Here is a 15,081-nt window from a genome sequence, read left to right as displayed (position 1 = left end):
CGGTTAACTTACATGGACACAGCAAGTGATGAGATGATGGACCAACTTCCAACTGAAATCATCGTGCTCATCGTAGCATTCCTACCTTTGCCCGCCTTGCGGCATTTCCGGCTCGTGAGTCGCCGATTAGCTGAGGCCTCATATCCCGTCCTTGCGCAACACCTCTCCGTTGTCAACACAGTAGAGTGCATAGAAGAGTTCCTGCTTCATATCATTAGGAACACAGGAAGTTCTTTGTACACAAAGAAGCTGACAATATATCACGGAACCTGGCCGGTATGTTCGCGGCAGGCGTGGGAGACACACCCACTCTTATTAGGGGGATATCATCGGATGGATGTCGGCTACCGTCGAAGCCGAATAGCAGACCAAGCTTATCAAAACTATAAAAGTTTCATCATGACTGAAGGCTCTCGCGATTCATCAGACTTGGAAATGGTCTTTCAAGCTTTACCCAACCTAAGATCCGTCAGCCTCACCCGACTAAAGGCATCGCATCGCCATCAACCTCAATATGCCCGTTTACGGAGAAAGATCTGGCTTCAGCCATTTATGAGGGACTCCGTATGTCCTACAGTCACATGGGTACTTGGTGCTCTCAGCAGGTTTGGTCGCATTACAGAAGTCGAGATCAACGGCAGCTTTAGCCCTTGTGATATCGAAGGGCCTGTCCATCCAGAGCTCATACAGGACCTTAGGATTGCCTCTATGAGATGCTCAAATCAACAAAGACTTTCTCAATTTCTGGCCCTTTTTAGCTGTATTCGAAAGGTTTCCCTTGAGATGCACACCCTCAGCCCAGAGATACCCATCGACCAGGTCTTTTGGCCAGACCTGGAAGAGATGGAGCTGATCAATTGCAGGCTTTCGGAAAGCGCAATAACCACGTTCATACAACGCCATGTATCTCTTGCTGTCCTGCGGATTCAAGGCGCCGTGCTGGTTACGGAATCATGGGCGTCGGTAGCATCATGTACCGGCTATTTCAGGCACATGGCCGCGGCCGCAGCCAGGCGGCCCAATCTAACTGTGGACGTACACACCTCCTCCTGCATTTTGGGTGCGCCTACACTTCGGCTCTAGGGTACTTGGTGTGTCTGTGGCATCCAGATTTCAGGGCCTTTCCATCCTCGTCCCAGGATCCCGGGTCACGGTCCAAGATTAAGTATCCAGCGTGATTCACCGATTCATCGTCTTATTTATATACTTATCTTTTCCCTTTCTTGGGTATTGTAGACCGCAGTTATTTGTATGCCCTTTTGTATTCACACATATCCGAATCATCGACTCCATTTGACATGGCGTTCAACAACTCATTCACGAGTGGTGCCGATACCATACTCATGTTTGGCAGCTATTACCAGACAATCGCCGCCATGGAGACTGATATCGCCGAACACCGCAAGCTGCTGCAACCCGACGAGATAGCTTTCGTTCGTGGGGCTTCGCTCTACGATGACTCTGGTATCGCAGGCATCTGCCAGACTAGGCTGAACCTGGGCCTCGACTATTACTACGCCGTCAAACACCAGATTACGTCCCTCCAAAGAGCCTGGGACGCCATCCTTGACGAGAAGCGACGCTATGACGCCGTTGGATGGCCGGGGAGGAGTCGTGGATTCATGGAGTCGTTCCACCTCTGCTCGTACTTGATCCCGCAACGAGTCAGCATCGGATTCCCAGGCCCTCACGTTGACATCCCTCCACTGGACACTATGAATGATAACGGGCAAGCCTGTCAGTCACGCTCCTACAGTTGTGAGACGTCTACGATCGTTGCTTCGCCAGCGCAGTGGGCCGACCATGTAATACCAAGCATAGAGGGTGACGGCGGAGCACAATTCTCTGCCAGTGACGACGCGTACTCGGAAGCTCTCGCATTGTCAGCAACCGTTACTGAGGGGAGCTTTGAGGACCTCGGTAGACAAGACAACGAAGCCAATGTCATCTCCATCTCCAGCGGCGACGACGATGATGACAGGTACAGCGTCTATAGCCCGTATTTCGATCAGAGCGAAGACAGCCAGGTGTTCCAAACCCCTGCTGAGACAAAGGATAGTGTCGGTTCGACTGCCGTTTTCGGAACCCTCGGGGGTTATGCGCCCGAGGACACGACCGATGCACTGCTGGAGACGCTCTTGACCAACCTCCCAGAAACACCGCAGCCGAGGCCAGAGATGTTTCAAGACGCGGGAAGCACCAGCCAGCGACAGCCGACGAGGAAGGGCAAGCCCCTGAGCCTCGAGTTGAAGGGTATGCCGTCAACGAAACGGAAGTTCTCGGCGGTGCGAGGAAATGAGCACAGGCAATCACACGAGATCGGCTACGGAGGGAAGCGGCACCGGGCACTTTGAAGCTCTGTGTCGTCCATAACGTTCGTTCATGCTACGGTGACCGTAGAGAAGCGAGAAGAACGTCGAGTTTTAGCGCAGTTACGTGACTCTTTTGTTCGGCTAGTTTTAGCTTTCCTATAGAATGCATTTCAATTTAATGATACTACTACCAATGTTCATCCTTCTGAGAGCCATAGACAAGACAAACCGTATGGTCGCCTGTACTGATTGCCCTATCGAGATATGAATGTTGACGCTTTCGCGTCTTGGCACTGTCCTGAAAGTACGAAGAAGAAGAAGCTTTATCATTCGCGGTAATGAAGATCTTTAGCAGTGGATGTTGCAATAGCTCCGTACATGGATGTCATGTTTTATATTACTATCAGCCAAGCTTTAGATTTCCTCCTCTTCCTCGCTTGTTTCTTCTGCCATCCTGAGTCTTGATTGAGAAAAAGTCTCGAGGTTGATCGGCCCCGCCGTACCAAGATTTCGATGTTCGGCACTCCGCAGAACTGGAGCCGGAGAAGATGGCATTGGGGGAACGATCCATGGACGGGTCGTATTCTCGACACTTTCGGACATGCTAGGTACTTCACCCGTGACCGACCTTCCCGGAGGTTGGATGGGAGAACGCCTCGAGGTTGTTGGCGAATGTCTCGTGCTGGGTCTTGGGACGGTACCAGAGTTGGCCATCACCGTGTGATCGATTGCACCGGCCCCAAGATCGTGTACGTCCTGGGAAGAATGAACCACCTGGTGGGCAGATGCTCCCACGCCAACCGCCTTTCCTTTCCCTTTCCTGTCTATGCATGCACGAGTCGTGTCACTTCACTGGGCGGTTGAGGGTGCAGGCCGACCACGGGTATTAGCTGATGGCCTGCCGGCAGCCTCGGAGCTTCCAACGGCATTTACGTGATCACTCTGTCGGGTCCTCCTACCTACAGTTGGCTTAGAGTTGACGACTGTAAGCGACTTGTCAGAATCGGTTGAGAGGCCCGCTCGTACCTCCCTCTTCGACGATGTTGGTTTGGATTGATGAAGAGTAGAGGGCCGGCCCTTCAGAGCCGTTTCTGTTAGTCTGGATGCGGCATTTGTTCCCTGAAGCTGTTTTTTTCTCGGGCCTTTGCTGACCTCGACTCCGCTTCTGTTGCTATATCTGGCCTTGTCGACGATCCGCTCTGTCTCCTAGAGACAGGATTTTGTGACTTCTGTTGAGCCGTTGGCGTAGAAAGGATTGATGCTTGTCGCGATGCAACCCTTTCGCTGCGTCTTGGAGAACTTACGCTCGATATCTCGGCTGGTGTCTGACCGAGAAGGTGAATTCTCTCACTGCGCCGTCTCTGTAGTGTGGCTATTGGGGCGGGAATTGCTGATCGCCTCGACGGCCTGTCGGCACTTTGGCGTCCGGAAGGATTCATTGCGGAAGTCTCACCTATGGACTCAAGCAGGGTATTCTCACTGTTCCCCGCTGCTGGAGTTGATGGACCTAGGATAGGGGAACGTCTTGACGGCCCACGGGTGGTTTGCTGTTGCGAAGAACCGTGAGCCTGAGATCTAGTAACTACCACGGGTGTTTCAGGCGGATGACTGCGGGCTTCGACTCGTGCGCTACGTCTTAGCGGCCCAGGTGAAGGGACCGGGGTTCTCCTTGACTGACTGTCAGCTGTTAGGTGTGTTGAGGACCCTTGAGCCTGAGAATGATCTGCTATGGGAATCTCAGGTGGGTGGCTTTCAGAATTGATTCGGGCACTACGCCTCGTCGGGGTAAGGTAAGGTTCGTATCTCTTTCTCCTGGGCGGCTTAATAGCTGTCCGGCTGCTTGAGGAACCCTGGGCCTGAGACCTGTCTACAATGGGCGTCTCGGCTGGGTGACTACATGCATCTATTCGTGCGCTGCGTCGTACTGGGGACGATGGAGGGCTCACTGGGGTTCTCCTTCCTCGTTTATTAGCTGTTTGTCTTTCTGTGGAAGCTTGAGCCTGAGATTGGCGTAATATAGAAGCAGTATCAATAGGCTCAACGGGCTCTGATGTTGAGATTGGTGGAGCTTGGATTGGGGATCGTCGTCTTGACTGCTCCCTAGTCGCCTGGTGTCCGGACGAAGTTTCGCAGCCCTGCGACGTAGCAACCATAGGGGTCTCGGGTGGGCGACTGCGGGCTTCAATTCTCGCACTACGTCTCGTGGGGCCTACTGTTCGGTGTCTTTCGGGGCGTCGACTCTTGTGGGCAGGCTTTGCAGGAGCCTTGGGCGGGAGACTCAGAATACGACTGACATTGCCGCGCGGTGAAGCATCCACTTCCATATCGGCTGATTCATGCCCTGGAAGGTGGATATTTCCGCTGCTTGGTGGATTTCGAGCCCGGGCTCGCTTCAGCAGCTCCGCTGCAGAATGTCTGGCCTGGCGTTTATTAGAGGGAGAAGTATCTTCACGCAAACATGTATTGCTCTGGGATCTGTCGTCTGAGTCATCTCTACGCCTTTTTCGTTGCATTTCGGTGTCAATCTCCATCCGGCTCAAGTCCGCCGGTCGCGACCGACCTTCATAGCGCTCGGTTGGCCATAGAATCAAGTTCACTAGCTGATGTTGTCCGATCTGAAAATCTGATGTAGTTGGAGGATAGATATGCGAGCGTCTCTCTGGAACCGTGATGGGTTCATCCACAGCTGAAGGTGTGATTTCAGAAGCCATCATGTCAAGAGCTAGGTGGCCAGACTCTTGTTGATGATTTTCCAATGTCTGCAGCTCGAGGGTATGCTGTGGAAGGGGTCTTTCTGCTATGGCTTGTGATGAATGTTGATCGGCCAAGCTAGGTCCGGGAGGTTTGACAGGCGATCGCTTTGAGGTTGAATTATTGGCTCCGTTGGCGTCTCTTGAGCGCTCGTGCTTGTGGACCTCTGAAGATTGTGCTTTGTGACCAGTCCTCTGGCCAGCCAACCTGTCCGCAGATGTGTACGTCGGCTTTGTAGTAGTTCTGGATGCTCTTGCCTCCTTTCGTTTGGTAAGAGCAGATTTTGTGTTTTTGGCGCCTTGGGACTTGACTGATCTAGTTCTAGAATTCCTAGAACTATTGATCATGCTGTCAGTGGATGATACGAGCGCCCCGACTACATAAGAAGCACTGGCCAGCTCGGGGGGCTGGATAGGAGACCTTTCTAAAGGCTCAGCTGCTGTCATGGCAATGTCACCATGATCATCCTCTGGGACAGTACTTGATACGAGAGCCCCACTACGAGCCCGGTTGTTTCCATCCACAGGGTCCTGTCTGTCTTGGGCTCCGGAAGATTGATTTGCTTCGGCTGTATCAGGATGAACTGAGGTAACCTGGTCCGTGTGAAACTGAGACGGCTCGGGTAGCGGTAGCTCGGCGTCGATGGCTGACATAGGACTTGCATATGGTTCTCCACCACCAGCTTCATTATGAGGCAACTCCCTTCCCCTTGGACTGAAATGGGGAGCTATATCGGGATATTGAAGGGGTTGGATGGGAGATCGCTTCAAATTGTCTGTCATCCTTTCACCTGGCACAATAAAAGGGCCACATAGGGAAACCACCATATCGTCCGGCAGAACACTGTTACCGCTAATATCATTTTCATCAATATAGAGAAATAGGGGCGGGGCAGGAATCGACTCTGGCGGCTGGACAGGGGATCTCCTTGATTGCTCAAGCGCTGGTTGTTCTGGCGAGTGTACAGCCTCGAGTGTAGAGGGAATCTCGACTGCATCCTCTGCTTCAATAGTGCCTTGCGTGGGCATGTACATGGTACCTATGGCTGTCGTCATCTCGTAGGTTGAGGGCAAGGCGGCAAGCTGCTGTGGGCTAATACCCACTTTTTCAGTGGTTGATTCTGGTGGTACTGGTCCAGATATGCCCGTCTTATCCTTGGGTGGTGCATCTTGGCGCGGGGGCTGGATCGGAGAGCGAGATCGCACCCCTTCTTCGTGGGATACGGGGGATCCGCTACGGGAACGACCTTCGCGCATCCTTGGACGTCTCCTTTGATTCTCGCGCCCCCTGCCCGTCAAGTCTATAAATGTCTCAATCAGAGCTGTCGCTTTCGGTTTAGCCTCCAGCGTTGGTGAAGTCACCGACTGTTCCATAGACAAATCTGGCATTTTTTGGGTAACTGATTCCAAGGCTAGATGCTCCGGAGAATGGCTTTGCATTCCATGCGGTTTGCTGAAGCAATGACTCGGCTCGCCTTGCTGAGAGTTGTTGTGTTGTGGCTCTGATTGGGTTAATCCGTCTGTTTTGGAAGTTTCCAGTTGCGGGACGTGTGTTGTAACGGGTAAAGTTCCTTCCAGCAGGATTCCGACCTGTAAGTCGTCAACCTGCATCAATTGATAGGTTTGCTGATCTGAACGTAAACAAGTACCATTTGATTGCTGTTGCTGTTGCGGTCGGGAATCTTGGGGCTTCTTAATCATTCTAGGATGCGGTACATCTGTCAAAGGTAAGGTTCCTTCTTGCAAATCTAAGTCATCTATCTGCATCGTGTCCCCAGGAGATGTCGGCTTTTCTGAAGTCATTTCCGCATCGTCCATTATGCAGGAATATGGACCAAAAAAGGCCTCCAACATATCTTTTTGGACAAAGGCTGCCGATACGTCTTCCTCGCAATTGACTCGTTGGAGATTGGGGAGGAACGCGGCACTTTGCAGTTCGAGGAAGTTCCGAATTGTCGGCTTCCCCGCTCGCCATTCTTTTGGTAAAACGTTCCAATCCAAATTCCAGTCCACTAATCGTGGTGGTGAAGGGGTCATCACTAGGCCATGAGTGATTTTGTCTGTTCGAAAACCTAACCTCCTAGCTCGTTCTCGGAGCCGGTACACATACCAAGGATCCACGTTTGCGACAGGGGCAGGCTCTCCGCGTCTATCCTATAGAATTGGCTCTGTCGAGAGATGGAGACAGTCTCGCAGGCCGTCAAGGAACAGCAAGATGCAAGCCAGCTCGGCATTCAGGGACACTAAGGGCCGGAAGTTGTCTGCTGAAACCTCTACTTTCGGTTCGGCTGGCAAGGACCAGCATGAAATTAACGATTGAAAAAGCCCTTTCTCTTTAAAATCATTGCCTTGAACCTCGTTCTGCTCGTCAATTTCGCAATCGATGATATGCGCTTTGAGAATTTTAATGCCCACTGAAAAATGTATCATATTTCGGTGAAATATATTCAAACTCGGGAAGATCAGGTCAAGGGAGAGCAGCTTATACTTGATCCTTCGTCGCACAACCTTATCTCTTAGCCTACCAAGGATGCGACCTTCCTTGAAGTTATGTAGGATGTAGTGTCTATCGTCGCTGTTCGAAGGGTTGCGGCCTTGTAGACATAGGACTGTTGAACGATCTACATACTTAATCAAGGAGCGGTCTTCCAGTATCCACAAGTATACTTCTAGGAGACGACATAGATAGTGTTGTAGCTTTTCGCTACACCGTAATGGGAGGTATTTATGCATGTTCCCCAATTTCAACGATGCTCTCTCTCCGGGGATGTCGAGTACCGCACAGAGAGACTCGACCAGCTCTTTGTGTTTCAGCTTACCGGCTTGCCGTCCTAATAAGAGGCTTAGGATTTTCGACTTGCTCTCCGAGAGCTCACATCTCCAGTCACTAGCCAGATCGCTCCTCCCAAGAGCCAAACGGAAGACATGCCAGCAGATCTCACCGTCTGGATACCTCGTTTCGTGAGAGAACTTAGACGCGTCGTGGGTACGGTAAAGCTTCACTGGCAACCAAATTCTCTTCCCAAAAAGGCTTCAAGCAGCAGCAATCCTCTGACGACCATCGAGACACACGATACGCCTCCGAAGGCGTAACCGTAGGTATCTTCCCATGTGCACAGTGTCTCTTAGCTTTTCTTTAGAAAGACCCAATGCGGTTTGTATTATGCTGTAGGTGGCAGCATCGACTTCGCCCTTTACGTGGTGCTCCCATACATCGGCTTTGCAGCCTTCTCTCCCATTGAATATGCGAGTGAGATTTGTAACAGCCGTCGTGTTTATAGGTCTTCCTTTTGACGGTTGATAAATAAACGCGTTCAGTGGAACTCTGATGATTCCAACAATGTCTTCGTCTGCCATAATGTGTGTAAAGGCTTGTAGAGTTGCTATGAAAATAGGAAACAGGTGAGGCATATGTCTGGCAACGGTTAAATCTTACAGGGTAACAAGTGTCATCCTGTAATCCGGAACACGGGTGATAAACAAAACTGTGCCCCAGATTAGAACCTGCGCGTAACCCACCTTTAGTACATTATGGTAGGGTGCATTGCATCCCAAATTCTGGATCAGCCAGTCTCGCTTCACCAGTCACATCGTCAGACCAACCTCTATTGGCTTTGTGATCTATGGCATCCTCTACAAGAAAGAAAAAACACAGAGTTCTCCATCAGGTATCCTCGTAGAAGGCTATAGTATGTGGCACATACGGGAAGCGCTGGATGGTAAGGCTGATATGATGTAGATTGAGTGGTGAAGCTCTGCCAAAAGAATGCACCTGGCCATCTTCTAACGGGTGCGCTGTTGATACAATAAAAGGCAGGCAAGACAGAGTAGATAAGTATCATTCAGCAGCACCTGAGGATACATGCAAGTAACTGAAATTATAGACCAGAAAATTTATTCTTCATGTATTCCTCAATCCTCCTTCTTCCGCAATGGTGCTTGTGCTTGTGCTAGTGCTACGCTTACATGGGCTGCAGCCGATAGGTGAGTCACTTTATCATCATCGCCTTAATAGCCCTCCTTTAAAGAAGACTTTCTAGGTTCGCTGACTAGTGTACTTGCTAGGGAATGAAGATTGACTTCTTCCAAATCCCCGTCACTCTCGGCCCTGCACCATGTCGCAGCGCCATACTCATTCCCTCCCTTCTCAAGCAGCACAAAGTCAGCAGCACTAGTCAGCCTTTAGCCAGGTCGGTATTGAGCTTCGACAAATTCAATTGGCCTAGTTGCTCTTAAGCGAGCAATCACGGCTTCGCAGACAGTCATTAAGAAGTCCGGCTCTCCACAAGCTGTACTCAACCGATGTTAGCCGGGCGTAGGAGGATAGGGTAGATAGACTTGCCTACGACGATGCTCCTGCCATGCTGAGGAGCGTCTATCATTGAATGCAGGAATAGACTCTGATCGACTTAATAAAAGCAACACCAGTAATTATTGACTTGAAAAAAGGGTTCGCCTGCCTTGCTAGATGGATAAAGACACCAGACGACAAGAAGTTCCTTAGGTGGTCAGAATATGATTTGAGGGGACATCATAAGAAACATACATTACCGGGATCCAAGGCTTGCAGATTCATTAGCTCTCCAGCTGCCCATTCTTCCTGAGCGTTTCGTTCTAGGCTCCAGAGGATATTTACTCGGCGTAGCTGGCCTCCAGCCTTTCTACGCTCGCATAAGTACAGAGCGGAGGAGAGAATACCTAAAATTCCCGTCCCTCGGGCTGCTAACATCACAGTCTCGAAGGATTGAAGACTCATATCCTGTCCATAAGGCCCATCTAGGAGAAGTTTGTCACCTTCCTTGAAACGAACGGTGCGGAGAGGGCGATTCTTATGAGCAATTAGGAAGGCTAAATCCGTCATTGGACTCTGACCAGGTGCATACCACATTGGCACCATCGGATAACTGACAAACAGGTTGTAATGAAGGAACCTCCCTGATGGGAACACATAGAAGTAACACCCTAGGAAAACATAGACAGGACTTTCAAGGTGGACCGCAACACGGGAAGTATCAGAGTCTCCGGATTCACATCGGATGACTGCTCCAGTGGCAAAAAAAATAAGCCGAATGCACCTGTATAGGCGTCCTAATGTCCAGGTAGAAACGGAAATCAGGGCTGCGACTTGTGCTGGCCTCGAGGCATACGTGAGTATATGCCAGGTTGTTATGCCGAGTGTGCTCAGGGCCAGAAAGAGATGTATCCTAGCAAAAGTACGGAAGAGATATCGACGAACAAACCAGAATGAAGTAATCATAACAAGTAAGAGTCCACTAGTAGCCTGCATATGGTCAGACTGAAGTTCTTGAGGAGTAACACATAAACGTACACCATAACCTGACATTGTAGTCTGGTCAAGTCATGATCTTTTAAGAGATAATACGCCATGTAAGAGACCCTCTGCAATCACACATCTACCAATGAGGTGATGCAAATTATAATAAGTTGACAATGGAATGCCGAAAAAGTCTGCGACAGGATTCGTATGGCCACCGAGGAAGAGTGGCGTCGTATTGATCATTGCTAACATTGCCACCATCTTTGCCAAATTCGCTCGCCCGAGGAAGAGGAATGCCCCATTGCAACCGAAGTATAAGGCCATAACAAGCAATTCCAGACGAGTTACACTCATCCAATACCTCCTTCGCAAGACTAGTAGGTAGTGGACATGGCGGGCTAGTAGCACAAGAATACCCGGGACCATGAGGCGGCATTGTAAAACAATGAATTGCAAACAAGGTGACAAGCAATGCCGTGTTAGCACATGCAAAAGCTGCAGGAATGGGTAGAGGGCTAGGAAAGAGCCAAAGATTATTGCATATAGAGCGATAAGATCCATTTCAGCTGGTAGATCGTCACGGCCTCGACTGGCCAGACTGGGTAATGCGAGAATCCGACATTTACTACCCTTTATGGGACCCAAACTACGGACATTTCACAGTCCCGGTTCCCGAGCTGACTTGGGCATCCTGGAATAGCGGCACAACGTCGGTTCCCCGGTTCCCCGGTTCCCCGGTGCCCGCTTCCGTGATCCTGGAGTGACACGTTACTCGCCGCCGCAATGTAGCTGAGTACCTTCAAGCAGACGAGTTCGCGAAAAGGTAAGGCTGATTTGACAGAAAGACTGCCTCTAGGACAACATTTCTATCTGTATCTACTTGATATATACGACTTACAACACTGATTCGGTCCCTGACAAGCAAGTTGTTGGCGCAATGCCGATTTACAAAAACCATGATAATAGATGGACAATGAGCTAGCCACACTGGGAAGAGGACGTCTGTGTGATTGGCCAAGATTGGCCCTGGAATAAGTTAGACCAGCCGTGGGCTGTATGATCTCGCACCTTTATTATGCTCCTTTCTAAGTAGGTGTGTGCTTCACATGCACTTTCCTTTACCTCAATGTTTCCATTGAGTGTTTCATGGCTATCGCTATAATTATTTTAACATTTCTTCCTGGCCCCTAGGCTCACATAACTGCAATGGAGAGTTTAACGCGATGGCATGTTTGGAAGAAGCAAGGTTCACACGTTATGTACTTCAGTCCCCGCACAATGTTCTCACATACCACCTCAAGTTCCGCAAGCGTGCCACTGTGATGTCAGCTACATCACAATAATGGATGACGCACTAATATACTCACAATCACCGTCGACCTGAGCATACAATAACTCGTGGATCAGATAGTGAAAATCTCCGTTCGTTATCAAATCCAAGCGATATGCTTTCCGCAAGAAATTGTAAATCAGATCGGCTTCCTTCTCGAGGGTTTTCTCCACTCGTCTCTTCTTCAGCATTTGAGAAAGCTCCCAAGTCGACTTCAGCGATGTAATGATGCTCCCACAGGCAGCGAGAGTGACAATCGCCGGATACACCATTAGTGCCTCACATTCAGGGATCTGCTAATAACAGCTAGTAATTTATATTTGGCAATCACCTTGAACAAAAATTCCAATGAAGCCAAATGTATAAATGTCAAGAGGATTGACAAAGGGAGAATCATAATGTCTGACTCAACTTCGAAGGCCCCCCTATTTAAACATGCAGCGGACAGGTCAGTGTACGAGCATTCTAAGGAGTGACTCCAATTGACTCCAGTTACAATAAAATCTAACTCAAGGCCGGTTCCTGGAAGCATTACAAGCTCGAGTAGAGGACACCGGAATCCGGGCTCACGGAATCAAAATCGCGAGGTGAGGTGACCGAAAAAGGGTGAAGAGGGCAGTAGCAGGGGTTGCAGGGGTTGCATCAACGAAGGCGTGCCTGTTCACTTACAAGAGTCCTTCTGTATAGGCATCATTGCAAGGCTTTCTCAATTTATTGTATTCGCGGGCAAAGAGTTCATTGTCACCTGTATCAGTATGGATCTCTATAACAGCCGGAATCTTTTTGCAGCTTTAATACAATCAGAGGTCGAAGTACTCCAGCCAAGAAGACAGCCAACGGTTGAAATCTAATGCATTCTCTCTAATGAGGCTTTTAGCCGAGCTTCGTAGTCAAGTTTAGGAGTCTACCTTTTCTAGCCGGCAGGTTATAATTGCTCGTCAAGTATGCCATATTATTCATCTGCTATCTCCCGCCCCCAACAGCATTACATATATATAGGGAATCTCAGGAGTCGACCTTCAAATGCTTCAACCCATTTTTCACAGGCCCAGGCCATAGATTCAAACTAACATCCTTTCGCCCTCAGGTCGACATACCTATAAGGAGGGGCTGGGGGCGGTTGCAAGAACGATTTCCTAGGGTAGCAGAAATCCAGATGATCATGATCGCTATTACAAAATGGGAACCCTATTCTTATCTCTCTTCTTTGATGGTGCCAAAGTCTTACTACTAAATCGAGGCTTAACTGAGTGAAAATATAGGCGGTACCATATGTTGACTTCCAAGAAGATCCCTCTAGATATTATAAGAGGAAGAATGGAACCGTACGGCAAATAAGTATTGGGTAAGTGAAATTCGAGAAGCGAGTGTCAAGGTCGTGAAGTGCTTTAGAGATGGACTATGATCGATGAATACTTCAGAGGATTGAACCAATGGTCTCGTTTTCATATCAACCAAGCTCCCAAGTTGGCAATCACCTCACATAGTAATGGAGAAACCCCATCAATCATCTTACAATCAAGGCTTCTGCTCTCATAGGGCCATGTTTATTCCGACAAAAGGCCCTGCAAGATCACATGAGATTATTCGTCGATCCGCTGAATCATTTCCTCGCATCCTACCAGGTTAAGCCATGGCTCCCAGGTGGGTGTTCATGAAACCAAGCCCTGTTCCACAAACCGCTGCTTGTATACAACAGACCACTTCCTTCGTTGGCGCTCGTGAACATACCGTTTTGCAAGTATGCGATCCGCTAGCCAGGTTGTAAAACCCGACCTGGAATAAAAAAGCGGCTCCCGCAAGCGTGTCTGTGCTGTCGATGCATTGTTTAGACTGCTGGGGAGTATATAAATCATCCCGCAGTTACCGGCATCGGGCTGGCCTTATAGAAGACTATTGCTGTCTTGGCTATGTGTACCGCTGTTAGGCACCTTGTTACAAGGAGGACTCATTGAGAGAAAAGGGGAGAGAGGCCACCAAGCGGGTGGCTTGCACCTCTTTTGAATAGACTTGACTCCTCTCCTTGCCTCTCAACCCTTCCATCTTTCCAGAACGGCCTCTATATGTTCCTTGAAGGCGGCCAACACTACTGGGGTGTTAAAATCGGCGAACCCACGGGCATAGTCGCCGGGATGAAGACTCCTAGCCACCTATTCCTGGATAAAAATGACGTGTTTATTAGTGGCTAAGCAACGTTTATGCGTGATGCGCAATCCAGCTGGATGCTGGCCTTGCCTAAAATAGCAGTTGGCCTAAACTAGCACCTTTGACTACATCCCCTGTTTGACAATATCTCGATTGATCGAAAAGGGCCTTTCAGGTTCAAGGGGGCTGCTGTCGCTTGAGGTGTAGGGCGGCGGGGGTTCCTGAGACAATGGCGTGTCTGTCATGGTACCCGAAGAGTCTCGCTCGGTCGATGCGCGACTCACCATCCTCATTATGGCTCTTTCCTTGAGTGGCTGCAACATCACCGTTAGGCCGCCGTGGTCATCTCTATCATCATCACTATTGCTATCTGAGGCAGAGTCACCATCGTCGCCCGCATCCCAGTCACTGTCATCATCCTCATCATCCATGTCTCCTGCCGCTATGCGGTCAGTATCATCAACACCTACGTCTGCATTGGTACCGTCCAGCCCATGAACAAGTCTAGGCCTCTTCGGCCTGGCCAAGCCCAGTGTCTCCTCAGCACCACGTTTTCCCCCATTCCACATCGTATCACCCTTTAGCAATCCACGCTGCGCGGCTTGTGCATTTGTCCGCATCCAGCTGAGGCACTCACTGTCGCTCCATCCCAAGGAATCGGCTCGGGACAGTACATCACTCAGCAGTACCCAAGCCTCCTTGGCGCCGATGCCGGTCGAACTCTTCTGATCTCCGGTGTCACAAATTCTATCTTGCACGCGGCGCTCATCGCCTGATGATGGTACGAGAGGAGCTCCTCTGGCAGTGTGTAGTTCGAGCACATGTTCGTCCCAGGATTTTCTTCCGTCTACTTCTTTTCCGCATTTGGGACAACCGAAAGGGTGTTCAAATTGCTTCTTGTGCGCGCGAGTAAGATGTTGGTGCATGCCCTGGCAAACCTTGCCACAGAGCAGGCAGCATCGGAACGGACGGCACGAAGCTGGCTGGTGGACTGCAATGTGGCCGAGCCATTCATTCATGTCTTTGTAACTCAGTGAATGCTCACATTCCCTGCAGGAGATATGGCCGCTGTGCTTGGCATGCTTGTGATTGATGTGACATGCGAAAGAGCTAGGTGAGAACCTTGCGCCGCAGAAACAAAGTATGGCTTTGGCGATAGGTTTTGGAGCAAACTCCAGGCCATGTTTTGCCGTACAATGGACTGACCATGACAGTGAGCCGAGTACTTCGACTTCCTCTCCATATCTAGCACAAGCAGGGCACTTG

The 15,081-nt window shown here is 50.0% G+C and overlaps 3 protein-coding genes across 3 annotated transcripts; 1 reads left to right on the top strand and 2 right to left on the bottom strand.

Moving 5' to 3' along the window:
- Positions 1 to 1,298: 1,298 nt before the first annotated feature.
- Positions 1,299 to 2,354, top strand: E0L32_004645 (uncharacterized protein; the record flags this gene model as incomplete). Its single annotated transcript, XM_031139078.1, has 1 exon — positions 1,299 to 2,354. The coding sequence occupies one exon, from the start codon at positions 1,299 to 1,301 to the stop codon at positions 2,352 to 2,354; it is 1,056 nt and encodes a 351-aa protein (XP_030997079.1).
- A 1,587-nt stretch (positions 2,355 to 3,941) lies between these two features.
- E0L32_004644 (uncharacterized protein) lies at positions 3,942 to 6,880 on the bottom strand (the record flags this gene model as incomplete). The annotated part of the gene is made up of 2 exons (XM_031139077.1): positions 3,942 to 3,989; positions 4,259 to 6,880. The coding sequence occupies 2 exons, from the start codon at positions 6,878 to 6,880 to the stop codon at positions 3,942 to 3,944; spliced, it is 2,670 nt and encodes an 889-aa protein (XP_030997078.1).
- A 7,060-nt stretch (positions 6,881 to 13,940) lies between these two features.
- On the bottom strand, positions 13,941 to 14,834 carry E0L32_004643 (uncharacterized protein; the record flags this gene model as incomplete). The annotated part of the gene is made up of 1 exon (XM_031139076.1): positions 13,941 to 14,834. The coding sequence occupies one exon, from the start codon at positions 14,832 to 14,834 to the stop codon at positions 13,941 to 13,943; it is 894 nt and encodes a 297-aa protein (XP_030997077.1).
- Between the last annotated feature and the right edge of the window lie 247 nt (positions 14,835 to 15,081).

This window comes from Thyridium curvatum (assembly GCF_004353045.1).
Source record: "Thyridium curvatum strain D216 chromosome Unknown NODE_22_length_467593_cov_81.276643, whole genome shotgun sequence".
In the NCBI taxonomy this organism is placed as follows: Eukaryota; Fungi; Ascomycota; class Sordariomycetes; order Thyridiales; family Thyridiaceae; genus Thyridium; species Thyridium curvatum.
This window is presented reverse-complemented; position numbering and strand designations above follow the sequence as displayed.